The 26,577-nt window shown below is 35.4% G+C and overlaps 3 protein-coding genes and 1 long non-coding RNA gene across 4 annotated transcripts; 1 reads left to right on the top strand and 3 right to left on the bottom strand.

The window, feature by feature from the left end:
* Nucleotides 1–8,748: 8,748 nt before the first annotated feature.
* Nucleotides 8,749–11,686, bottom strand: LOC133817337 (uncharacterized). The gene is made up of 3 exons (XM_062249830.1): nucleotides 10,297–11,686; nucleotides 9,919–9,986; nucleotides 8,749–9,568 (listed from the first exon to the last, which is right to left on the bottom strand). Exons 1-3 carry the CDS (start codon nucleotides 10,459–10,461, stop codon nucleotides 8,968–8,970), a joined length of 834 nt encoding a protein of 277 aa, XP_062105814.1. The 5' UTR covers nucleotides 10,462–11,686; the 3' UTR covers nucleotides 8,749–8,967.
* Nucleotides 9,563–10,632, top strand: LOC133817339 (uncharacterized). The gene is made up of 2 exons (XR_009885528.1): nucleotides 9,563–9,989; nucleotides 10,275–10,632. It is a non-coding gene; the product is annotated as an uncharacterized LOC133817339 (long non-coding RNA).
* Nucleotides 11,687–11,834: 148 nt separating the features above from the next.
* LOC133817338 (uncharacterized) lies at nucleotides 11,835–14,680 on the bottom strand. The gene is made up of 6 exons (XM_062249831.1): nucleotides 14,346–14,680; nucleotides 13,380–13,535; nucleotides 13,125–13,257; nucleotides 12,952–12,991; nucleotides 12,258–12,392; nucleotides 11,835–12,159 (listed from the first exon to the last, which is right to left on the bottom strand). Exons 1-5 carry the CDS (start codon nucleotides 14,622–14,624, stop codon nucleotides 12,305–12,307), a joined length of 696 nt encoding a protein of 231 aa, XP_062105815.1. The 5' UTR covers nucleotides 14,625–14,680; the 3' UTR covers nucleotides 11,835–12,159; nucleotides 12,258–12,304.
* Nucleotides 14,681–16,806: 2,126 nt separating this feature from the next.
* LOC133813936 (F-box protein At3g07870-like) lies at nucleotides 16,807–18,811 on the bottom strand. The gene is made up of 2 exons (XM_062246964.1): nucleotides 17,436–18,811; nucleotides 16,807–16,954 (listed from the first exon to the last, which is right to left on the bottom strand). The coding sequence occupies exons 1-2, from the start codon at nucleotides 18,809–18,811 to the stop codon at nucleotides 16,807–16,809; spliced, it is 1,524 nt and encodes a 507-aa protein (XP_062102948.1).
* Nucleotides 18,812–26,577: the final 7,766 nt, after the last annotated feature.

The following is a 26,577-nucleotide window of genomic DNA, read 5'->3' as shown; positions in this document are numbered from 1 at the left end:
TGTGCTTGGAGCCGTTTCACCTTCTCCGCTCGGAAAATAAAGGTAAGAAAACTGCACCATTTTGTGTGGCTGTGATGGGACTAAGGGCTCCCTATATCTGAATACAATTGTTGTATGATTATGATATGCCATGAGAGCATGAAATAAATGACCTAAGAGTGCCGGGATTGATATTTGCGCACAGAACGTGACTCGGCCATTGGTAGCTGAGGACAACTTAATAATCATAGAGCTCGGCTTAAGCGGGTTGGAGTTAGTGGGTTAAACACTGGGCTCGGCCTAAGTGAACCGGAGATAGTGGGTTAAATAGAGGGTGCGGCCTAAGGGTATCGACCCTGAGTATTGTATGATGATTTTGTTAAATAGTTGATTATGAATGTGTTTACTGTTATTAATCTGATGTTGATGGCTTGTTGAATACCTGGATGATAGACTGATGATTCTTTGTTTGTCGTCACTAATTTTGTGCTTGTTATGGCCTGATAAATATCTGGTTAATATCTTATGAATCATTTGATTTTCTGGATTGTTTATGTTATGCTATGCTATATAGTTTTCTTGCTGGGCCTCGGCTCACGGGTGCTATGTGGTGCAGGTAAACGCAAGGGTAAGATGGTTCAACCATGAGTTGGAGAGCTCTGGGGGCGAGGTGTACATTGTCAGCTGCTCGTCCGCTACGGTCGAAGGATTGTACAGGGACAGAATCTAAAATGTGTATTTTGCCATTAAAGTGGCCTTGATTGTATATAACTTTTGGAAATTTTGTAAATATATCCTTTAAACCCTGTTTTTGGGATCCCATGTACTAAATATTTGTTTTAATGAAAATTATCTATTTATGACCAAAATCTTTTAAACCTAACTTGGTTATGACTTTAGGGATCACATTTTCAACTAAATGACTTGATTAGCAAGTCCTTCACAATTATAAACACACAGTGTAACAGTCTTGGTTATCCAGGGCGTTACAAGTTTGAACCGCATTTATAAAATTTAAAACCGCAAACTGCACTGCACCGCGTGGTTTGGCAAAAATACAAACCGCAACCGCACCGCAAATGATTCTAAACCGTAAATTGTGGTGCGGTGTGGGCGGTTTTATGAACACCCCTACTATATAGCACTTAAGATGTCCAAAATCACATGGCCCAACAAACAATAATTAGTGTAATTTATGTTATATTATTTTAAATAATATAATGTTAGGTTAAATAATGTGACAAAATGTGATTTGTCACACATTGTAACATATTATTGAGAGTTACAAAATTGGACACATGTATGTGTCTAATTGTAACATATTTTGGAGTTACAAATTTGTAACTCTCAAACATTACACAATAATGTGTAGATTTTATGCTACATATGTTACACATTTTGAGTTTGAATTTCTCAAAGTCATAAGTGATATGGCTGTTGGAGACATGATTTTAGCTTCCATAATGTGTTTGGAGGTTACAAAATCGTGTGGGAAGAGGATAGATTCGTTTGGAAATTGCAAAATTGAGTTTTGCTAAAAATGGAGTTGTGGCCATGGCCACGGGTGTTCCAAGCCATGGCCTAGAGAACTGAGGCTAGCGGCCGCAGGGACGCTGGCAGCCAACTCCAATTTCTTTTATCCATCTTGAACGGTTCTAATAACTCGTGTAACTCCCAAAACTCATTTTTAATTCCATAAACATCCAATTAAACATTGGGTTGGTGGAATTTAAAATTCAAATGGTGTCTCAAAACTCTATAAATAGGCGTCTAATGCTCACTTGTAATAAAAGACACATCATTTTTATCCATTAGAGCACTTGGCTAGAAATTCATTATAGAGTCTTGATTATTCCAGAGAGCTATTTTCATTTGTGAGGGTTCTTTTAGTGCTTGAAATAAAGGGAAATATACTTTTGGACAAAAGTTATAAATCTTGTTCAAACTTGTGATCCTCGATGTTCTTCACTTTGGTTGTATGAGTGAGAAAACTTTATTTCTTGTTCTTGTTCTTTATTATTTCTTCTAGTGTTCTTTTGTCATCTTTCTTCTATTTCTTCTTTATATTTAGTTGTTTCTTTTGCTTTATAGTTGTATCTTTTTCTACATTTTTTGTTTTACTACTTTTAGTTTATTTGTAACTTTTGTCGTAGAGTTATTGTTTTCTCTATTATCTTAATCCTCTTATTTATATATTTACTTGTATTTTTGCAACAGTGTTGTAAACTTATTTAATCATTATCTTGTCATTTATATTCTTTTGCTTAGAGTTGTAATAATTTTCCTAATTCTATTGGAATAATATATTTATCTCTAATAATTTAATCAAATCTTACATATTTAAATTTAAAATAAATATTTAGGACCCATTATTAAATTGCATCTCCCGGAAGGTATTAGAGATATTCCTTTCTAACACTTATAATATGTAATATTTTGTTGTTGTTAAAGTAGTTCAAGCCTCAGGTTTTTTTCTTTATTAAAATATTTTTTCCAATAATAAATTAATAATTCAATTCTTTCTAAAAGTTAAAATTATTAATAGCTCCTCCATTCAAAAGTTCCGTCCTTGATTCGTACACGTACTCACCCATGTTGATCGACGATGTGTACTTGTTTTGGATTGAGTCTTTGGGTTCTATTCTAGTCCCACAAGAAAAGAATTTAAAAGTGAAGATTGAACACCCTTCTGTGCCACCTTTGTTGATAATCATGGAAAATTGAACTTGATTCATGTATCTATAGTAGGTCATATCATATTTGCTAGCTAAAATAAAATGTGAAAATTTCGAAGTTCATTTGATTGATTCAAGTATAAAACCTAACTTTAGATGCTTTCATGAGCTATATTTTTCTTTTATCTTTATCCATAATAGATAGAGTTGATTTGTACACAAAATATGCACCAATGTGATAAAATTTTCCAATGCCATAAAATTTGGGGATATTTTATCGGTATAGCACATCCCTTAAATGGATATGTAGGGGTGTTTCTATCCCAATTTTTTTTATGATGGTTTTCATTGTAGTTATAACGAAGTTTCTGCAAGTTTTCAAGATATTTCAAATAATTTACAATCCCGAAAATAGAGTTCAAATAGCTTGTTGCACTCATCTTTATTTGTTTTATACGCATGTAAAAGTAAATGTTTGAACTTTATTTTTAGTACTGTAAATTATTCAAATTTTCTTGAAAACTTGTAGAAAGTTCGTTATATAACTATAATGAACACAGTCATAAAAAAATTATGGTAAAAATACCCCTACATGTCTGTTTAGGGGGTGTATTGTAGCGATAGGGTAAAAGTACGTAGACATTCCCTAAAATTTATCTTAAATAAATATTATTAATATTAAAAAATTGGCAAGGTGTGTGATATATTGGTATATTTAAATCTTAAATAATTTGCACTTATCAATAGAATAATATATATATGGAAGACTTCTCAATGGTTACTACCCATAGATGTGCACTAACAATTATGATGATGTGGCAACATAGTGACTTGGTATAGAAGTCACCAACATGTAAATATTTTTTTTCTACATTAATTTCGAATTTAGTTATTTCTTTTCTGTCATAATTAATGTTGTTTCCAACCAATGAGAGACACTAGCTATATTTAGAAGTTGACATGCATTTGAAAAATGAAAAGTTTATAATATTATATTTTAATAATAAATATACGTTTTTCATCAGGTAATCCTTCCAAAAATGTGAAAAAATCAAAATTTCTTTTTAGAATATTAATTAATAATTATAAATATGGATCATTGATTTTAATCCAATGGTTAATATTCAAGTAACTATCTATGGGGAGTAACCATTAAAAGTGCACATATATATATATATCTTTATATATTATAAATGTGAGCTTAATAGAAATTATTGGTTTTCGTTAAATTTAATATTAATAAAAAAAAATAATAAATAAGTCATAATAATTTCTCATCATATAATATAAATTTCATATTAAAATATTTAAATTACTGTATTAATTATGCTTTAAAACTATAACAAAAAAATATTTATGTGTTTAAATTTATTTTTTTCTTTCTTTTATTAATTATTTATTTTGTCACTTAATATATTTTGTTTATCCAAACATATGGGTAAGAGTATTCAATGGTTAAATCAATATTTTACCTTTTGATGGTTGCGTCAAGTTTAGCTGTTAGACCTTAGTTTAATGGATATAATTACTTTGGGTCCGTTTGGTAAAATTTTTGTTTTTGAATTTTTTAAACACAAAAATAGAAATATTATTTTATTTTTGTTTCTTTATTTTTAAAAAATAAAAATATGTTTGGTAATTATTTTTGTTTTTTGTTTTTTGTTTTTAAAAACAAAAAATAATAAACGCGTTTGATAACTTTTATTTTTATTTTTTGTTTAATAATATAAGGTGTTGATTTAAAGAAGAGAAGAAAAAAAAAGGAAAAATTGAAAACTGTTTAAAAAAAATTTGAAAGTGAAAAAATTTTATTTTCAAAATTTAATAAATTTTAATTAAATTTAAAAAAATAATAAATAAAAATAGAGTTACTAAAAACATTTTATGTTTAATTTTCAAAATTTTAATTAATTAAATAAAAAAGTATTTTTTAAAGTGTTACCAAACAACACTAGTGACCAAAATATTTAAAGAGCATTGAATGAATGACCATTACCCTATGTATTAATATATATAACTTATTTTTAAGGTTATTTTGGCTACCTACCTTCAAACCTCTGTTAGAAAACTAATGAGTTACCAAAAAATATGTTTCTATTTTACCAAAAAATAAGTCGATTTTTAGTTATTTTTTTTATTTGATTAATAAAAAAGTAACTAAAATTCAAACATTAAATACAATTTAAAGGTTACTATTTGGTATTTGGTAACCTATTATTGAAGTTAATATTTGAAAAGATATTAATATACAGGGATATTTGCGGTATAAGTACCCAATGTTTGAGTTTTGTACGCGGCATAGACCCAATATTTATTTTTAGTGGCAAAAGTACCCAAAGTTAGTAAAACTGTAATTCCATCAGCCTCCTCCGTTAGATTCCGTTTCGTGATGACTGGACCAACACGTGTCACTTTTTGATTGGTCCTACTCAATAATATATTAGGAATATTTGCGGTATAAGTACCCAATGTTTGGGTTTTGTACGCGGCATAAGTACCCAATGTTTAAAAATAATTATGATTTGGACCAATAAAAACGTGACACGTGTCTGCCTAACGGAGAAGACTGACGGAATTACAGTTTTACTAACTTTGGGTACTTTTGCCACTAAAAATAAACATTGGGTCTATGTCACGTACAAAACCCAAACATTGGGTACTTATACCGCAATTATCCCTAATATATATATATATATTTATTTTTGGTTATTTTGTAGCTTAACTGATTTTCTGATGTGATGTATATTTTAGTTATCTTATGGAAAATGTATTTTTTTTTTTAAAAAGAGCATGTTTATGATACTACTACTAGTGACGTTTAACTGTTATGAGTGAGGGAAAAAACCTTTTAGCTGTTATATAAGAAAATACTTTTTGGTTACTCGTGAGTATTGGAGTATGGTGTCCCAAATGAAATAAGTGTAAGAATATTAAGTCACTAATAAAAGCATGAGTAACTATACTAATTACCAAATGGTTTTAGATAGAACCCCATAATTCTTGTCATAGTATCATGAGTCAATTCCCTAGCAGGAATTCGATCCACACAGACTCAAGCCAACTTAAAAAAAAAATGAGTCAATTCCCTAGTAGTTATTCGATCCACACAGACTCAAGCCAACTTGAAAAAAAATGCTTGAGATCATGCAATAAGACACTTGAGATCCAAATAGTGAAGTAAATCTCACGATCTAAAGTGCAAGAATATTGAGTCATTAATAAAAACATAAAAACATAAGTAAATTAATAATTTATTTATAGATGGAATGCATGATCCTTGTCAATTAGTTGGTTTTGAATTGTGTTTAAATTTGAATTTTAGTTACTTTTTTAACCAAATTTAAAATTAATTGAAAATTTATTTTGATGCACGATGATCATGATCATCTTCTCTCACACGATGAGAAATGACCTTCTTGAAGAGTAGGTCATGTTGGTACTATCCTTGATTTCATTGGTTGCGTCGGAACACACTTCAAAAAGTGACGGACATACCACAAACTCGCCAAAGAATGACAGCGATGTAGACGAAAATGGTGGTTTGATTTTGTGTGTCTCTAGATGTTCATTCCAATGGTACCACTCACCAGCCTTGAACTGTACAAAATTGGTCCAAAAATGCAGTCAAAGTCGCACCTAGTTTGCTCTGACATTGTCTGCCGATGAAACTTCGCTGCCGAGCTCATAGTATGATGCTCTTCCTAGGTGGCTGGCGCGTGTGCTGGCTGTAGCTAGGTATTGTTGTGGCCGTCTATGCAGAGAGATGAAGAAAGAGGAATAAAGCTTTTTGAGATTTTTTTTCGGTATGGAGAGTTCGGATATATGTGTAAATAAAAGTTTATACGTTATTTTCCCACACAAGAAAAATAAAGAAAGAAAGTTTAATTTTAGGCTATTTTTATAAATAAAATTCACATGACAGCGAAAGATGTAATTATTCCTTTAAAATTCATCTCCGTGCCGTGAAGGGAGAACGAGAGAGTTATTCTCCTGAAACAAATATATCAATGCTCAAGTCTAATTGATGAACAACATTTTTACCAAGAAATTGTGTGGCTTCCTCGCCAACACTTCACCAAAGGTACGACCAATAATCCACATGTCTATGGTTCCATTAAAGTGGTTCCCATGCTATACGTGCAAAGTATTTGAACGCAAGTTATTCTTACTTTTGTTGATTTGATTTTCTTTTAGATCAATTTTTTTTTTGTGTGTGGTATTCATCTGATTATGGTGGTATCAATAATTTAGATGCTATTTGGTTTATTAGTATTTAGTTTGATATTAATGGGAATCACTAGTCGTCTTTCTGGAGTTTTGCCTTTTGGTTCCTGAAAATATTACTTCTTATGAAGCATGTTTCGATCTTTCTTTGTCAACAGAACTCTGAGTTTACCTCTTTTGAGTAGTTCGATTACTTCTAGACCAAGAGCGATACTTTCTTCTATTTTGTGCCCATGATCTCCATGAAACCCACACCATTTTGATCAATCTTGTTGTTCTGGTCAATGAACGATTATCCCATCCCTTTCATCAGTTTATGATTGTCACTACTTCAGCTGAAAGAATACTCAAACTGTATTCTAGTGCCTTTTTGATTGACAAGTATCCATCGTTAAAGGCTTTTTTTGCTTTAGATTATGGAATGGTTCCTCAATCTGTCCTGATTAGGGGCTTGTAATCTGTTGTTTTGTCAGCTCGAGTGTTTGAAAGATTACTAGCTTCATCTTCCTCTCACTTTATCTGTGCCCATATTTTGGCTAAAACATCTTCCATTGTTTTGTTTTGCATGAGTACTTCGTCAGCTGTTTGTATAAATCTGAATAAGGCTTTAGAGCCATCTGAAAGGTAGAAATTGCAGTTGCTTGATTGTAATAAGAGATTGAAACTTTTTCCTTGTTGAATTGATTAGAGCCTCCATTTTCGCGAATCGACTCATTATTTTAGTATCATGAATGTTGATAGCTTAGTCCACCAGTGGGGCTAGTGGGGTTGTCTGGAGGGAATGATTATAGTTTTTTGTAGTCTAGAGTTGTGACTTATCTATTGTTGTGTTGTAGTCTGGAGCTCATCCTATTTTCTTTGTTAAGGGTGTTTTTGTCAAATAAATAATGTGAAGTTTGGTAGCTGACTGGACATTAGGTAGTTAAGGCAGTTAAGGTAGTTTTCTGTTACCTCTTGTAACTAAGTATGTATAAAGTCAGATTGATCCTAGAGCACTTACGAGATTTTAGTCTTTATTTTCTTAGAGATCAACTTGTAAGGGAAACACTTGATAGTTGAGAGTTTTGGTGAGTTTTAGGGTCTTTGTAAGGGAAAACTTGTACTTGTTCTTGGGAAGTTTAGTGGATCGAGCTGCTTAGAGCTCCCAATGGACATAGGTCAATCTTTGGTCGAACTATGTATACTTGCGTGTGTTGTTTCTTTACTATTTGTTTGCTTGTACTGCTGTTGTTTTTGACTGTGTGATTCAATTCTTGTTCCTGATGTGATCGTGTTCGATCTAAGTTCTTGCTGGTGGTCTCTTGTTCTGAGTTTGGTGTTGTTGATATAGGTTTGAACACTCACAAATATGGTGGATTCGATGGCCATTCATGGTTTTAAATCTAGGCGTCTAAAGCTTGTATGTCTTGGACCAGTGGTGTTTTTCATATGGTAGCTTGAAGGGAGTTTAATACTGCCATTGCTTGAAAGAGATCATTCAACTAATAAAAAATGATCAGCTGCTGTCACAGGTCGGAGGTCTAGTGCATAATGATCCATTTTAGTCTTGTTTGATTGTATTTCGTTGGTTTCGCATATGCTGACTTGGTCTAAACCACATGTTTTTATGTGATCTTAGTCTAGTTAAGTAACTTAATTTAAGCTGCTAAAAAGTTAGCAATCTCAGTAAAATCATCCTTAAATAAAAGCCCTCCTTTAGCAGATATTTTTCAATAACAATTATAAGTCTACTATGAAAGCTCAGCGGTAGCACTCGACTTCGGTACTAGGCCTGACTAGATGTTCGGAATCTGATGACCAGATGCTCGGAAGTGAAAGAAGGACCACAGTACGCACTGATGAGGTGCAGCCCGACTTGAAACACAAAGTAGAAGCCACGAAACATTCTTTTAAAATCCCTTGTTGCATAACATTTCTTTATCGACATATATATTCTTTTTACCTTAACTTTCTTTGCTCAAACTACAGCATTATACATTGGAAAGTTTAAAAGAGCTTATAACAAACAAACAAATTTTGTTTCCCTTTTTTCCTTTGTTAAGTTCTCAAGAGAGCATAGTATTGCAAGCCACTAATTCCACAGCAACTCTTAGTAACCCCATTGGAAACTATCCCCAAGTGCCCTTATTATAGAGACTAACTCCTGTGTAGATAAACCAGAACCAGCCATCCTTGGAGTGAGAAAACTATTATTGTTAGTGCTCAACGAAGAATCTCTCATTTTAGGCCCGAAAACAGCTCTACAAACTGGACACTGGCCGTTGCTCTTGGCCCATGGCACAATGCAGTCTTCATGAAACATGTGCTTGCAAGGAGTGAGCATAACCTCCTGTCCACGCTCAAAGTCATCCAAGCAAATGGCACACCTTTTTCCATCTTCATCTGATTCTAAATCCTTAGGATTCACAGGAGTGTCACGGTAGTATAAATTGACTTTTGTTGTTAATCTCTTTGACACGGGATTGTAGAACTCCTTCCTGAGATTCTCCAACGCTTTGCTTTGTTGCTGAAACTGGCTTGAGTTTCTGGACTGTTGTTCTGTTGTTCGATGGACTGGAAAATGCCATGACTCAATCGGCCTTGGTGGAGACTCTCGGGGGATCTGCATATACCGGGGAGCGACACGTTCTATCTGTGGTTCATTGTCAAGGATTAGGAGACGAACTGGTGAACGATGTAGAGAAGGGACACTGCAGAAAGGGTGATAATGGATATTAGAGATCAGGAAACGAAGGAAAACAAACAAGAATGATGGTAAAATGAGCAATATTAGCATACTCAGAGAAAATAAATTCATTTGAAGATTGGAGTGTTGAAATGGTTTTTGTTGCCGGTGGTTTCCCTGCTTAATTGTTTTACTAGTTTGTACTTAATTTTCTTCAGATTAGCACTAATTTTTGCTTGAAAGCAGAAGAAATGTCTCGACGAAGTGAATATTTAGGGAGTAGGGAATGATATCATTCCAACTCAGTTACAAAAATCTCCATATAAAGCAAATCATTTTCCCTCAGAGAGAGAAAGAGAAGCAGATAATGATTACCTGGTTGAGCCAAAGCTTGATGACATTCTCCGAAATGGCCGCTGAGCTTCCATTGGGCCTCTAAAATCCTGGTAAGTCAAAAAGAACAACAACTAATATCACGATCTTAATGTCTTATATAAAGAAAAAGTATTTTTGCAAAAGAAAAGAAATATAAACAACTGATGTTCTTGCAGGCACAACAAAAATGATTATATTCTCTACTTTTGCATATCAATTTTTTAGAACCAATCAGAGATGTATATATGTATAGATTCTTGTCAAATGGAAGTTGATTGGCTAGCCAATCAAGGGTTATGCAAAATTAAACATCAGTTAAAAAACAATATATATCCTGTTCTTTTCCCTTCTTGTAGAGAAAAATGAAGGAATACTTACAGGGTTGCTTCGGAAGGAACGGGAGGCTGGGAACAAGAGCTCCCCATAATTTGCTTCATTGGAGTTGGGAGAAGGAACAGCAGATTCCCTTGCAGACCGCCAGTTCAATGGTGGCGGCGCTGAAGCAGAATTAGAGGAACCGCTGCTGTTGGTTCTTCTAAACATGTCTAACTCCTCTTGATTTCAAGATTTTGATTCCTTACTTGATTGAATGTAAAATTGTTTTCACGTTGAGCTTTAAGACTATATATAGCTGTTACAACTTCTTAGACCTTTTTCTATATTTAATCAAAGGTTAGGAGTCATGACTATATGATTATCTATCTTTCACTGTTATCTGCTTTTTCAAGCTTTGATTTCTTGTTTAGTGCGAATAAAGTTTAATTCTTTGCCCACTTTAAAAGGAGATTCTCTACTTTGGTGGCTAGTTCTCCAGAAATTTAAAGATGAAATGGAAACTGAGAAAGGAATAAGGTTCTAAAAAGAAAAGGGAAATTTAAAATAATTTTACCCTCTAAAATACTATTATAGGTCCACTATATCTTACCTAAGAAAAAAAATTACATTATCCAGTTAAAAACCTTAATAATTTCCCAAGGCATCTGCTGATGTTCTAGGACTAGAAGTCAATGCGTTATTTAATGAAAGTTAAAGCAAAAGAAGACGACATCATCCACATAAGTGTCTGTTAATTTGAGCTCAAATTAAATGTAGTTTTCAGCAATTATCTTGGGCATGTATATATAATATATATTTTTTCACTTCTTTTTCAAAGTTCACATAAACAAATTAAAAAAGCAAAAGTTCATAGGGCTCTACATTTGAATAAACAAACTGCTTATGAAACAAGCTTCTTTCTGTTTTTGAGGATGCTTCGGTTCTCTTTTATCATCTCAGCAGTCATTTTATTCAAGTGAACATGTTCCATTCTATGATTTTTCATTGATAATGTTGGAAATAAATTACTGATGAAGGCTAATTCTTATTATTATTCATCAGAATAATATCATTTCGATAAGATGGTAAATTGTTTTTCAATATAAGAACATATGCTATCCTTGAAATTATGTTTAGATATTTTTCCATTTGGGCTGACAAGTGTGTATTTTCAATTTTATTTTAAATTTTTTTGTGGAGGGTTAAAAATTGTTTTTCTTAAAGCGACTCCAAATCCTAATGTTGCAGTTGGGTTCTCAGCCGAAAACAAGAACAAATTACTTCATAATGGCCAGGGACATTTTTCGTTTCAAATGGCTTTTAAAGATCAAATTTACTACCCAAAGTACGACTAGCACAGTAAACAAAATATATGGATGACCTTAAGAAGAGAAATTCCATTTCATTTTCCCTCCTGTAATTTCTCCAATAATGACTTATGTGAAGAGCAGGTGGTCCAAACATTCAGGAACAAACTCTTAATCTCCACTTACCTGAGTCTTCTGAAAACCAGGCCAGGTGAATCTCGTTTCATTTTAATGTACCAGGACAACATCGATGCCATGCCACTGAAATGGCCAAGACCTAAAAAGCTATTCATCTCATCTAACATTTATGTATTTTAGCAATGAACGAAAAATAAATTTGATCAACGATTCATGATACAAATCAACGGGTCAGCTCCAAAATGGCACGAATAACTACTAAAACTAGTAACCAAGTAAAACATGTGTCATTCCCAAATTGGAAAAACACAGCCTTTTCTATACAGATTTCAAGTAGAGTCCAAAGACGAGCGTCAAGAAAATTCAAGTCCTTTTGGCCAAAATTGCGTTGGCAAATTTCCATAAAAATATGAACTTTAAAGAAAATGTGGAGAGCACAAGACTTGAATCATCACCTCAGGTTTCCACATATTCTCCTAACCTATCGAGATCCACAAATAAGCAGAATTTAAAAATAAGGAGACAAAATACAATGAGAAGTAACAAACACAAATGCAGAGAAGAGATTGGATATTATACCTCCAGTAAAAAATTCTGTGTTGATACCATACAACCAAAAGATTAAACTACTTGTTCATAGTAGAAGACAAGCAGAAGTTCCAGAATATTGAACCCATTGACATGAATGCTACACGGGCTTGAAGAGGTACTACCCTGTATATTTGTCATAACATAACACCGGTTTAAAATAAGACCTACAGCCTTCCAAAGATACCAACTGAAAATAATACTCAGAATATAAGGCGAACAGTGTGCCATAACAATCCATTATAGATGATAGAATCCCTTCCCTCATACTAATATTTTTAAAAACGAATGCAGAATTAGATCATCATTCAGTTTAAGACCTATCCTGTCAGTTATATACCAATCGAGATTCAAGCAAATGTCTAGATACATGGATCAGTGTGTTATTTCCTTTACCTCTCTGGACCTATGCAAAAAGGAAAAGCGAACAAATTTCTGCGCCTTTAGAATAAAAAATAGTTTTAAAAAGCTAGAGACTTCAATTGATTTACTTTTTCTTAAGATTTTATTTTTACCAGACATATGCAGAAAAGAAAAGAGAACAATTTCCTGTCCTATAACTTCTATGGGTGGTAACAAGTTTAAGGACACCTATTTGCAAATGAGAATGAAACTACTAAAAAAAACGAGCAAAAATTAATAAATAACTAAATAATTAACCAAAAATTAGTAGAAAAAAACGTACCAGAAGTTCAATACACTTACAGGTACCCAGAACCTAAAGCCTGCATGGTTGCAAGAAATTTCAATGTAATAATCATGCAATTAAGCCAATGTAAATAAGACTTTTTTTCTCCCCAGATATTAATATAAATAAATAAAGATTCAATACAGATAATAACTTAAATTGGCTTCTACCATAAAGTAGGGTAGGAAGAGCATCATTCTGGTATTTGCCTGGAAGCTGTGAGAGCTTCCCTTGCCATAAATTGTTCCATGCAAAAACAATAGCAATGACACATGGACCAAGCACTATTTGGTTTAATAGAACCTGCAAGTAGAATCATATTTTGCAAGAAGCTAAGCAGTTATTTAACCTTCAAGAGAAAAAGAAAATCACTGCTAAAACTAAGAAATTACAATGTCAAAACAGAGAAAATAAGGAGATTAAACCTTCAACATTAGGTTCCTCACTGTTGGCTTTGGCAAACAACGATCAAGAAACTGGTACCATGCATAAGAACCAGGACCATACAAAAGAAATCCATAGGACGCCATTCGAAGAGAACGAAGCCAATTATGGTCCAAAAGGAGAGTCTGCATCACATCCTATAGAATAGTTTACGGTCAATTTGAAGCTCAAAAACCCTATGAACCAATCATTTGAAAATAATAGCACAAAATAGAAAGCATAGGTTTCTTTGGCCCCCCCAATAAAAAAAAAAAGAAAATCACACAAGTTCATTAAACCATAATGCAAAATATGTTAAGGCTAAAGACTACAGTTGCCTCCAACAGATACAAAATGACCCTTAGAATTGAGATACAACCGTTACTATCTAAATGATAATTTTTCATAAACGAAGCAAGGAAAGAATTATGCCATGGAGCCATCATATCCAAACAGGCATGGCCTCCATTAAGTTTATAGTAAACTCCATTGAGCTTTCATTAAAGCTTTCACAAATACTAATCAAAAGAACAAACCCGTTCTACAAACCATCACTTCCCTAAACAGTTAATCGGTCGAATTGTAATTTCTACTTGAAAACCAACCAATAGGAGCATATTATTAATTTTTTTTAAAAAAAAAATCATACAACAACAAAAAAAAAAGTAATAGTATTTAAAGGCACCCAACGAATTGAAAGACAGTTAAAACAAGTTATATATTTTTCTCCCGCATTTTCTAGGCAACCAAACAGTACGCATAAAATAAAATTCCAACGAACTATACAACATTAATACTATAACGAGTTCGTGAAAGATTATAAATGGAGCCCAGAAACTCATAACCAAATTTCTTCCACTCCAAACAGCACACATTATTTTCGGCAATTGACCAGAGCCAATAATTAGCCCAAATAACTCCCCATAAAATAAGTAAATAAAAAACGAATATATAAATAAATAAGAGACCTGAGAATCGGAGGGAGAGGAATGTTGCTTCGAAGCCTTTGAGGTTCTCCAACGCTCACTGAGCTGAGCAATTGTGTCACCGGTGAGAGCAAGGGAGCCCGCCGTCACGGCTTGCTTCAAGGGGAACCAGTCACCGGCTCCGCCAGTCGCGTGGGCAGATTCCGAAGAGTTGGAATTAGGTCGCCTTCTTTGGTTTTTGGAGCGAAGTCGTTCGTGTTTCCTCGGTGGGAGGTTCCAGCCCCATAGCCCGCCAAGGCCTCCACCGCCTAAAGCGTGCATTTTTCAGAGAAGAACAAAACACGAAACAGGTTCCCAAACAAAATATCGTTTATTTGTAGTAAAATCTAAAATCGTACTCAAACGGTGCGTTTCATGGCAAGGTCAAAAGCAACATCGAAATAGCTATATAGATGGATACTCACATCACATAAACTCACTTTTGATGTTATGACGTAGGAAAATAAGATGACACTCTTTTAGGTTAGTGTGACTAAAGCTAATGCCACACTAAGCCTTTTTTTTTCTTATTATTTGAAAGGGATGGGTACACTAAGCTTATTGGGTATACATTACAATATAATGAATTTTCAAGTTCCAAGTTCTATGAAGGATTGGACTAATAATGTTGGAAAAATATTTGTGCAACGGAACTAGACGGAATTACTATTTTACTAACTTTGGTACTTTTCTCGCAAAAAAAAAAGATCTATGTCGTGTACAATCCTCAAATATTGAGTACTTTTGTTGCAAATATCACAATTCTATATCTGCAATAAGTCTCTCGTACCATGTCTTGTAAGGGTGTCTCATACTAGGTAAGGTTTCGAATCTCTTCAAACCTCCATTTGAGATGGAATTATGCTCTAGCTTCAGCATTTGATGTGGAAGCTCTGACCCATAATTAACATATGAGGAAATTTAGCTTATACTCTAGTAACTTATTAATGGTATCTAGAATTGCCTAAGAAGTCGAAGAGTATGGGAATGGAATTTGCACCACGTCTCAAATAAAAAAATTGCATGCTTCTTAAGGGTTTGTTCAGTAATGTGCAAATAAACAGATGTGTTGTAAATGCACAACACAGAACTCAATCAAGCACTTAATCAATTCAAACAACAATAATAAAATCAACAAAGCATAGAACAAGTAAAAAGAAAGAGACAACCAAAAATTTATACTGGTTCAGCCAACAATGTGTTAGCCTAATCCAATTCCTCCATGATTGAGGTTCCACTATGATAAAATCTCTGTTACAGCTTGATCTACAAAGCTCCAAACCAGAAAACAAATCGGTCTAGAGATGAGGAAACTTTTACATGTAAATTCTTGAAGAAAACAACTCCAAGAATCAAACCTCTCTCTCGCTACCCTTACAAGTTCTCTCAAAGTGTTTCCCAAAAAACCCCAATCAAAAATTGTTCTCATCTCCTTTTAAAACTCTCTTCTAAAAATATATATATATAGTGTTTAGGAATAGAACATTTTTGACGATACCTAAAATGCCCCTGCTGTAACAGATATAACAGATGAAACTATCAAACTGCCAGATGAAACTCTGGAAAAATCAGTAAGTGGGAATTATAATACCACAAGATGTTTATTTGAATAAAAACGTAAGAACAAAACGTAAAATATGTGTTCGGTAAATTTATTTCTATTTTTTATTTTTTAATTAAATTTTGCATAATTTTGAAAGGAGCTTTTTCTCACTTATAATTTTTTTAAAACGCTTTTTTTTCTCCTTCCTCATCAGTTTTTTCTATCAAACACATTTTTATTTTTTAAAAAACAAAAATAGTTACCAAAAACATTTTTATTTTATAAAAATTAAATAAACATAAAACAAAAATATATTTTTATTCTTGTGTTTAAAAAATTTTACCTAAGACAACCTAAATTTTTTGTTATTTTATAATTTTGCATATGTGACTGCTATAATTGTGATTGCAAATAATTATATTATTTTACTATTTTTTTTCTATTTTCTATTTTATTATGCTTTATTTATTTTGAAATATTATCATGATATTTTTCTAACAAAAATTTCGTACAGAATTTTTATTCCAACACTATAGGAACAATCTAATATTCCCTAAATTTATAATATATGAAAGGCTGATCATCTTACATGATTGGATCTTCTAGGGCAGTGGTCCAAGCTTTCTCAAACTTATAAAAAAAAAAAGTAGTATTTATAGGCATACCTATACCCAAGTTATGAACAGGGCAATAGTTTAAATGCCGCCATAAATTTTGCATGCGCAACTAATAAAAATAGCCCATAGCGTAAGAGTGACTGGTATTTCTAGAAAGAAGAGTAAAAAATCCAAGCCCATTTGAGAGCAAAATGCAGCATATTATCAAAAATATGACAAGAATTTAAGCACCAAGATCCACATAAAGTCTATCTTGACATTCCATCTTCTAGCCCCTTTAAACACACTCCAAACAAAGAACACATCAGTTCCTCACCTTCTTCTTTTTCCACCAGTAATTGGTCCAATAGTCTTCTTCAATTTCGAAAGAATCGCTGTCCAGTGCGTCTTCAAAAACTGGCCCCTTCAAAATGAGATCTTTAGTCTCTCCTGGCAGTTTTAAGCTCCCACATCTGTATCAACATTGAAAATCACAATAGCTTGTATTATGTTCCTGTCAAGTTTCCATGTTTTAATTAACAAATAGTTTTTTCAGTCATTCAATTTATGATAACAGAGCTATCAAATGAAAACAAGTGTGTGTAGGTACGGACATAAGGGTTTTCAGGTGAGGATATGAAAATTTCTAAGTTTTTTCATTGCCAGACATCACATAAACAACCTACTAAACTTCTAGTTATCATCATCTAGAATTGACTAAAACATTTGCCAATGTATGTCACCAAATAGGTTATTGGTTCTACACTAAGAACTAATTATAATAATAATCATAACAATATTAAACTGCACTATAGGTCCCACACTACAAAGACAAACCCCAAACAGGAAAAGGGGGCATAACAAGACATACATTAAAACAACACTAGGTATAGAAAGCAAAAAAGTACAAGATAATGAAGAAAGAAAAACTGTATTGAATAAACACATCTTTACCTTGTATTGACATTGAGTATCTCAACATTACTATTCCCCGCCACGATGTCCCTGAGTGACATAAAGCTAGGAATGTGAACTATGGTTTCGTACCTCGTTTTAAGGCCACAAAGGTGAATGCATTTGGGTTCGAAGCCATCTGGGTTAGAGTACATCAGTTCACTCGTATCGTTACGAAATATCAAAAGAGCTCCAGAATTGAACCCGTGAATAGGTTGATATAAACCATATGGCCAATCACAGTGCACAGTAATCAATTTACTCCAAGCTTTTCTAACAGTGCTAAAGCTTTGCAGTGTCCAAATATCCACGGAAAGATCAGATCTATCGCACACGCAAAGATTACCCCTTAAAACTCCCATGGTGATATCTGTTATCCATGTCTTTTCACATTCAGGTGGAACATCGAGTTGCTCAAATTTCTCGTCGTCGAAATTAAAAGAAATTATATAATTTGGTCTTCCATGGTCAACATAAAGCCCATATAGAGCGCCATCAAGATAGGTAGGAAATCCTAGCTTGAACTTTGTCTGAGGAGCATAATCAACACTACGCCATGAATCTGTACCAAGAGTATGTACCACTGCGTATGTGTTAGTGAAGTTGAAAGAGGTATCGTAATGGTGCTCCGGGCGTTTAACATAATAGATTCGTTTAAAAACTCTTAAGACTTTGTATTGATTACTCTTTGGACTGAATCCAAATCCACAGTCAATGACTTCGGTAAGATCTTCATCATCACAACTACCCGGCGGGAGGTTCATGAACTCTCCAGTTACTGGATTGCACAATGCAACAGGATCATTGCGCAATGGCTCGGACAAGCAAAGCAAACCATTGCAAGAGTTCACAATCTTGAATTTGTGATCCTTCGGCTTCAAATTAAGGCAACGCTTCTTCTTCTTCTTCTTCGTGTTAGGATCATCCTGGTTTTTTAGCACACTTTCGGCATTGCGTAGTGGGATCTTCAATTTGGCATTAAGTTTCATGCGACGATAACGGCAACCGTACTCTTCAAATGAAGGCATGCAGAGATCAAGATCGGATTCGAAACCAGGGCCATCCTGATCATCTGGTTCAACCAAGTACAGAGTTCTCGAAATTCGAATGGAATCCAGAGTTCGGAACAAGAATTGGGGCTTTGCCTGAGCAAAGTGTAACTCAGCGAATTGAGGTTCCGAGATCAGATTGCGCCATTTCTTGCAGACGGATTTGCAGAAAACAATGCTTTTGGTGGTGAGACTAAAGAAAATCTCAACAATGATTTGGTCTGGAAGATCGAATATGGTGGAACCAGACATTTGAATCAGTTCTTCATTCAAATTACTCTTCTCGACGTCACAAACTATTGATGTTCGTTTTCTTTTCATGGTCATTCTTCTGTTGATCAATGTTACAAGCATAAGTCATACACACACATTCATCAGATATATAAATATATACATACACATTCACAAACGCATATACACACACATATATATACATATACATATAAACACAGGAAAATGAAGAAGATAGTGTAATTGTAAGAGTTACTATAAAATGGAGAAGAGCGAAGAAATTACCAGAGAAGCAAGAAAATCAAAGTAGATAGCAGTTGCAGAGAGCTAAAGACGAATAGCTCTACTGATGAAAATTTTCCGGTTATATGTAGAAACTTAAGATATGCTTGACTTTTCCCGTTCGATTTTATTTCAAATTGATTGATTTCCATATTTAAGCTTCCAATTTTTCACTCCAAATGACCAAAGTTCCGATTTCAAAATAAATTTTGGGCGGTTGTATTGCCTCTCCTCTATTTCTTCTTTTCCATTTGTATAGTTAATCTTTTTCTAAAAAAAAAAAAAAATAGTTAACTCATTATTTATCTCTTCCATACAAAAAAATTTAAAAATAAGAAAAATTCATATTTGGAAAATTACATTTTGGATAGACACAATAATAATAATAATAATAATTACACTTTTTTTTGACAAATTTCTAATTACACTTTTAAACATATATTATTCTGTAATTACATTAATATTAGAGTATATAATTTCGAATAATTCTACAATAGAGGCATAGAAAATGCAACAACTGTAGGCTCATTTTTTATTTTTGTTATTTGGAAAAATTATAACTTTATTGTTTTTTCATGACACTGTATGTTATAGTTATAGCAGACATCCCACCAATTTTCAGGAAATTCTGAATAATTTACATTGCCCAAATCAGAAGTTCAAACCGTCTGTTTTCCACGCGTATAAAAAAAATTAATCACACATATAATTAAATGTTTGAATTCTGATTTAGGCACTTTATATTATTCAGAATTTCTCAAAAATTGGTGTGATGTCTGCTATAACTATAATATACACGGTCATGAAAAAACAAATTAGATATTAATTTTTCCAAATGCCAGAAATAGAAAACGTCCCTATGGTAGGGGCATTTTCTATGCCCCTACTAAAGAATTATCCTATATGTTGACGCGGTTTTTCGTCAACTTAAATTTAAAGAGCACTAAACAATGATTCAAAAAATAATAGTAGGATTTTAACGTGGTTCAGCAGTTAAAATATGTCTAGTCCACGAATCAATATTATTGATTCGTAATACTCTCTCAAAGTTTTCTCAGAGCAATTCAACAGAGTATTCTCAGTACCAAATTGTGTCCTTCTACAAATGATAAATACCAGGCTATTTATAGACTTGGTTGGGAGAATATCTTCCCTTGACTCAGTAAAGTTACAACCAATTATTCAAATTTGAAATAATGTAAATAAATACATTAAATACATAATACCCCATGATAATTGGGATTTAATTATCAAATAACAATGAATCCCTAAACAATAAGGATCCCCTAACAATTTTTGTATGCAAAACGCATTGCTGACCTCGAATGCAAGGTCGACACGCTTTCGAGATCGACATAAATTTGAGCTTGTTATTTCGGCCAGCCTCCTCGGCTGGTGATTTCATCGAACTCAATCATTGGAGAACAATGCCCTCGAGCCTAAAACTAAGGCTCGAATAATACTCATATGCCTCGGAGAAGATTCTTTATTTCGAGCTTGAAACCTAAGCTCGAGCCTTTAATCTTGTGCTAGATTGCCGACAGGTCAGAGATCATAATCATACAAGTGTTCAACCATTGCTTGTTAGTTTCGAGCTTACACTTTACGAGCCTATATTTCGAGGCTCATTTATTCATCCTCGAAATTTGGGTGTAACATTTTGCCCCCTCAAAAGTGTTGGTTCGAATCCTCTGAGAAAGAAACTTTTGAACGCTACTTTTCGAAAAACGTGCCACCTACCACACTCGAGGGTGGACACGCGTCACTTGGGGATTGCACACCAGGAGTACTCAAGTACTCTCTTTTTCTGCACATGGCCCTTCATATGACCCTTGTAAGCATCATTTTTTTTGTTCCAGGCCCTTCTCAGTGTCCTTCGCCAAAGTTCGATGTTCTCCTCAAAGATGGCGATAGCGGAAACCCTGGTTTACGAAGCAAACCAGGCTCGCATTTGAGTCGAGGATGGTCTGGAGGAGACCAAGGGAGCCCAGGTCAAAGCTGAGGAGGCCCGAGCCAAGACTGAGGAAGCCTTCAAGCTTCTTCAAGTTAAGCTTGACTCCTCCGAAGCTACTGCCAACAGCCTGAAGGCGGATCTCGACACCAAGACAGCAGACTTCGACGCTGCCAGGGCCGAGATTGATCGTCTGAAGGAAAAAACAAGTGCTGCCAAGGCCGAGGCTGAACGCCTAAGGGAATAGAAGGATGCGGCCTTCGGAACTCTTGAAGACGAGAATAAGCACCTCACCGAGGAGTTCAAGACCAAGAAAGATTGGGATACCAACCAAGCTATGTATATGATATGGTCTCTGAACCCCGACATTGACTCTTAATTCCTTCAAGATAAAGAAGAGGAGTTCATCTCCAAATGGAAGACTCGGTTGGCCGAAGAGGAGGTCACAGCCACAACCCAAGATAGCGAGAATGGGGAGGACAAAGGCGAGGAGGCTGAGTCTGGTTCAGTCGACCAACACTGAAATGTTCCAAACAGGGTTGCGTCCTTTATAATTTTTGTAATTATATTTTTTGTGCCCTTAGGGAAAAGACAATTTAAAGCTCAAGTCTGAGCTATTTTAATTATCTTATGACTATTTATATTTAATAGTAGATTTTATGCTTTCAACTTTCTATCTCGAAAACATTTATGCACATTGTCTACCTTTAGCTTTTTGCCTTAATATTATACATCATATTTCTAGATCGAAATATTTCAAGCATGTTATTATTAATGACCTGCTTGTATACTTGTTTATTCGTACAAATATACGTTGGGTTTAAGTTCGAATTTCAAGACATTCATGCATAGTTTATTCGAAATGACCATGTTCGATTTCGTTATTGTCAAAGTCAAACTTTACTTTTACCATGTATTTAAAAAAAATACTCAAACGGTATGTAACCTCGTTAGTCTAGTCATATTTTGTTTTTCTAGTTACTTTTCCTCATCCTCGAATATGACCTCAAGGTTGCAAGGTGAAAACTTATTTGCAAAACATTTCAGCCCTAGTTTCGACTTATGGTTTTTAGTTGGTTTATCTAGAATTCTAACTTTTGACTATGTCGACTAGGTTTTGCTGGTTTATTCCAGATTTGTTTAGTTCATGTTGGGTTAATAATCCAAACATTGCTATCAGAGTCAATTTTTATTTATGTTATATTTTTTCGAGCCTATGGTATGATTGTATACCACTTATGCCCCCTTAATATCCAATGATTGCGATCTTAGGTTATTGAATTTTGAGGGCTGCAAAAAAGTATAACAATAAAAGCACAACATTTGGATGAAATTCAGTATTTTATTAACAAAAAGAAAAATTCAAATACACGCTTGGTTAAAATGAATAAACATCATTCCTATATTATTGATAATAAGGTTGTAGATGTTCACTATTCCAAGCTCGCGGAACCAATCCTCCATTCAGCCTCGCTAGTTTATAAACTTCAGGTCGAATAATGAACTCGATCTGATAGGGTCCCTCCCAATTAGGCCCAAGCACCCCAGCAGATGGGTCTCGTGTGGCCAGAAACACGCGCCTTAACACCAATTCTCCCAATCTAAATTTCCTACTCGGACCCTTTTGTTAAAATATCTCGTAGCCCTTTACTGGTACGCAACATTTTTCAACTGGGCTTCGTTTCGTCTTTCTTCGATAAGGTCCAAACTTTCTTTGAGCTGGGATTGGTTTGAGGCTTGATCATATGCATCGTGCCTTATAGTTTGGATTTTGACCTCGATAGGCAACATGGCCTCGCATCCATAAGCCAGGGAGAAAGGGGTATGCCCCGTCAAGGTTCTTGCCGTTGTTCTAATGCCCATAAGACTTGAGGTAGCTCCTCCAGCCATCTCCCCTTAGCTTCTTCTAGCATTTTCTTCATAGAACTCTTTAGAGTCTTATTTACTACTTTGACCTGGCCATTTGCATGGGGATGGGCCACAGAGGAAAAGCTTTTAATTATCCCATTTTTTTCGCAAAAGTGTGTGAACACATCACTGTCAAATTGGGTCCCATTATCCGACACAATCTTCCTGGGCATCCTGTATCTACAAATGATGTTCTTTACTATGAAATCAAGGACTTTCTTCGAGGTGATAGTTGCTAAGGGTTCGGCTTCGGTCCACTTTGTAAAATAGTCGACAACGACTACAACGTATTTTACTCCACCTTTTCCAGTTGGCAAGGAGCCTATGAGGTCGATTCTCCATATCGTGAATGGCCATGGGGAGTTCATCATGGTAAGCTCGGTGGGTGGAGCTCGTGGTATCGATGTGAACCATTGACACTTATCAATGCCTGACGTACTCGAATGAGTCTGCCATAACTATTGGCCAGAAATATCCTTGCCTAATCACATTTTTTGACAGACTATGCCCCCAGGTGTGGTCTCCGCAAAATCCTTCATGGATTTCTTCTAAAATCGTCTTTGCTTCGAGGGGAGTTACACAACGAAGTAGTGGCATGGAATATCCCCTTATATACAATTTTCCTTCCAAGATGGTGTACCTTGGTTTTGTGTGCATAAGTTTTTTAGCCTCGTTCCAGTCTAATGGGAGACCCCCGGTTTTGAGGTAGTCAACTATCGAGGTCATCTAGGTGGGTTGCAAGCCAATCATGTTTACATCATCTTCCTCAGGCTCGGTTATGCTCGAGACCGGTAAGAATTCTAGTGGAACTACGTTAAGTGTGTCAGCTTCGTTGGTCGTGGCGAGCCTGACCAATGCATATGCATTTGAATTTTGTTCCCCGGGAGCTTGTTTTATAGCGTAGAACTCAAACTCCCCAAATGTTGCCTTAACCTTCTCCAAGTAGGCTGCCATTTTTATGCCACGAGCTTGATATTCACCCATGACCTTGTTAACGACCAATTGGGAGTCACTGTAGTAGTGGATGGCCTTTGCTTTGAGCTCGGTGGCTATCCGAAGGCCTGCTAACAATGCCTCGTACTCAGCCTCATTATTTGATGCCTCAAAGCCAACCCTTAGCGCTGAATGGAAGCGGTATCCTGCTGAGGTGATCAAAATGATTCTTGCCCCCAACCCATTTTCATTAGAGGACCCATTGACGTACAGTCTCCGCAGCTTGCGGGCTGGGGTTACGACTTCCTCGTTGGAGATCCCTGTACATTCGACAATGAAGTCTGCAAGGCTTGTCCTTTGATTGTTGTTCTAGGATGATAGGTGATCTCGAACTGTCCAAGCTCCACAACCCACTTCAACAATCTCTTGAATGCTTCGAGCTTAGATAATACTTGCCTTAACGGCTGATCAGTTAACACATGGATAGGATGTGCTTAGAAATAGGGTAGAAGCTTTCAAGATGTGTGCATTAGGCTCAAAGCCAGTTTCTCCATTAATGGGTACCTCGATTCTGCCCCCAGTAACCTTTTGCTGACGTAGTATATGGGTTTTTGTACTTTCTTATCCTCCCAGACAAGTACTGCATTAATCGCATGCTCGGCTATGGAGAGGTATAAGTATAGGACTTCCCTTGCAATTGGTTTATACAAGATTAGTGGCTCGGCGAGGTGTTTCTTAAGGTTCTAGAATGCGAGTTCACACTTGTTCGACTATTCAAACTTCTTGCCCCCTCTCAGAAGATTAAAGAATGGAAGACAAGGATTTGTAGATTTCAAGATAAACCTACTTAAGGTCGTCATTCGTCCAGTTAGGCTCTGAACATCTTTATGTTTTCAAGGTGAGGGCATGTCAATTAACGCTTTATTCTTGTCGAGATTAGTCTCTATACCCCGAGCATTCACTATAAATCTAAGAAACTTTCTGAGGATACTCCGAATGAGCATTTTTGTGGGTTGAGTCTCATATTGTATTTTTGGAGCACAGTGAAACATTCAGTGAGATCGCCCACATGGTTACAGTTATGTTTAGACTTGACTAACATATCATCCACATAAACCTCCATGTTATTCCTTATCTGCTCAGCGAACATCCTATTCACCAATCTTTGGTATGTGGCTCATGCATTCTTGAGCCCGAAAGGCATTGCATTGTACAAGTAAAAGCCCTTATCGGTCACGAAGCTCGTATGTTCTTGGTCAGGTCCATGCATGGCTATCTGGTTATATCCAGAATAAGCGTCCATGAATGAAATGATGACATGTCTTGCAGTGGCATCTACGTGCTGATTGATTCGAGGCAAGGGGAAGCAATCCTTGGGACACGCCTTGTTGAGGTCTGAATAATCGATGCAGGTTCGCCACTTTCCGTTGGGCTTTGGAACCAGCACAAGATTGGCTATCCAATCAGGGTAGAAAGCATTTTAGATAAACCAATTTTCCTTTAGCCTTTCGACCTCCTCTTTCAGGGCTTTCTTCCGTTCGTCGTCCAGGAGCGTCTTTTTTTGTTGCTTCAGAGGGAAGCTCTTATCTATGTTGAGTGCATGGCTCATGATACTCGGACCGATCCCTACCATATCTGAATGTGACCATGCAAACACACGTGGATTTTCTCTCAAAAAGCAAGTTAATTGCTATTTTGCATTTTCGAAAACATTTTTCCCTATTTTTACTACCCTTGTGGTATCATTCTCATCAAGCTTTACTTCTTCAAGCTCCTCCATTGGTTCGAGATCGACCTTTTCTTCAACTCTAAGGTCTATCTCTTCTTCTATTTCGAAGACGGATCCACTCATCTCCCGAATAACTACAAGTGCTTGTGCACTTGTTTGGTTCTTTTCTCTCATGGAAATGTTATAGCATTCCCGTGCGGCGAGTTGGTCTTTCTTCAGCGTCCCGATGCCACTAGACATCGAGAACATGATGGCTAAATGCCTAACAGATGAAACTACCCCCAGACCAATCAGGGTTGGTCTCCCGAGCAGTACGTTGTAGGTCGACGGGGTGTCCACCACTATGAACTCCATCATCTTGGTCACCAAGACTAGATAGTCTCCCAAGGTTACAAGGAGCTCGATGGATCCCGTGCTGGCAATCCCGTCTCCTGAAAGGCTTTCAAATCTCGAAGCGAGAGTCCCATCTTTTCTAGAGTGGCCTTATAAAGGATATTAACTGAGCTCCCGTAATCTATCAGGACTCTACGCACCCTTTTTTTGGCAAGTTGTAGTGTGATGACCAGAGGGTCATTATGGGGAAACTGAACATGTGAAGCACCTTCTTCTGTAAAAATAATGGGTTAATGTAACACCTTAGCTCTAGGGACCGTTACGGTGTGCCTTGTAAACAGTGCTAAACTCGCTAATCGAGTCATTTGGCCAAAATCGTGTAACTAAGTATGATTAGCGGTTTAGAGATTAAAAATTTTGGTTAAGTTGTAACGTTTCATTAGAACGTTTATTATATACATTGAGATCCCAAAAATATAATTTCAGAGTCTATTACAAGAAAATATTTACAACAGGCCGATCTAAGCGGCAAAACAGGGTTTAACCCTAGTTCCTCTTTTAAACCTCGGCCGTGCGGTGGTCGAGCAGCTGCATATGTACACGTCATACCTAAGCTCTCCAACTCAAGGATGATCCAGCTTTCTTTTGCCTTTACCTGCACTACATAGCACACGTGAGCCGAAGCCCAGCAAGAAAACTCAATATGCTCATGAACAGTAATAACAT

This window comes from Humulus lupulus, chromosome 2 (assembly GCF_963169125.1).
Source record: "Humulus lupulus chromosome 2, drHumLupu1.1, whole genome shotgun sequence".
Lineage (NCBI taxonomy): Eukaryota > Viridiplantae > Streptophyta > Magnoliopsida > Rosales > Cannabaceae > Humulus > Humulus lupulus.
This window is presented reverse-complemented; position numbering and strand designations above follow the sequence as displayed.

Bases quoted from the DNA above. Each gene is read 5' to 3' on its own strand.
- LOC133817338 (XM_062249831.1), bottom strand. From the start codon at position 14,624: ATGCACGCTTTAGGCGGTGGAGGCCTTGGCGGGCTATGGGGCTGGAAC. The intron at 13,536-14,345 runs GTCTCTTATTTA...ACTATTCTATAG, and splicing joins CCTCTCCCTCCGATTCTCAG to GATGTGATGCAGACTCTCCT. The intron at 12,393-12,951 runs GTACGTTTTTTT...ACAAATATACAG, and splicing joins GTAAGTGTATTGAACTTCTG to GGTAGTACCTCTTCAAGCCC.
- LOC133813936 (XM_062246964.1), bottom strand. From the start codon at position 18,811: ATGACCATGAAAAGAAAACGAACATCAATAGTTTGTGACGTCGAGAAG. The intron at 16,955-17,435 runs GTAAAGATGTGT...ATGTTGATACAG, and splicing joins ATACTCAATGTCAATACAAG to ATGTGGGAGCTTAAAACTGC.
- LOC133817337 (XM_062249830.1), bottom strand. From the start codon at position 10,461: ATGTTTAGAAGAACCAACAGCAGCGGTTCCTCTAATTCTGCTTCAGCG. The intron at 9,987-10,296 runs GTAAGTATTCCT...TTGACTTACCAG, and splicing joins GTTCCTTCCGAAGCAACCCT to GATTTTAGAGGCCCAATGGA. The intron at 9,569-9,918 runs GTAATCATTATC...CCCTTTCTGCAG, and splicing joins TCAAGCTTTGGCTCAACCAG to TGTCCCTTCTCTACATCGTT.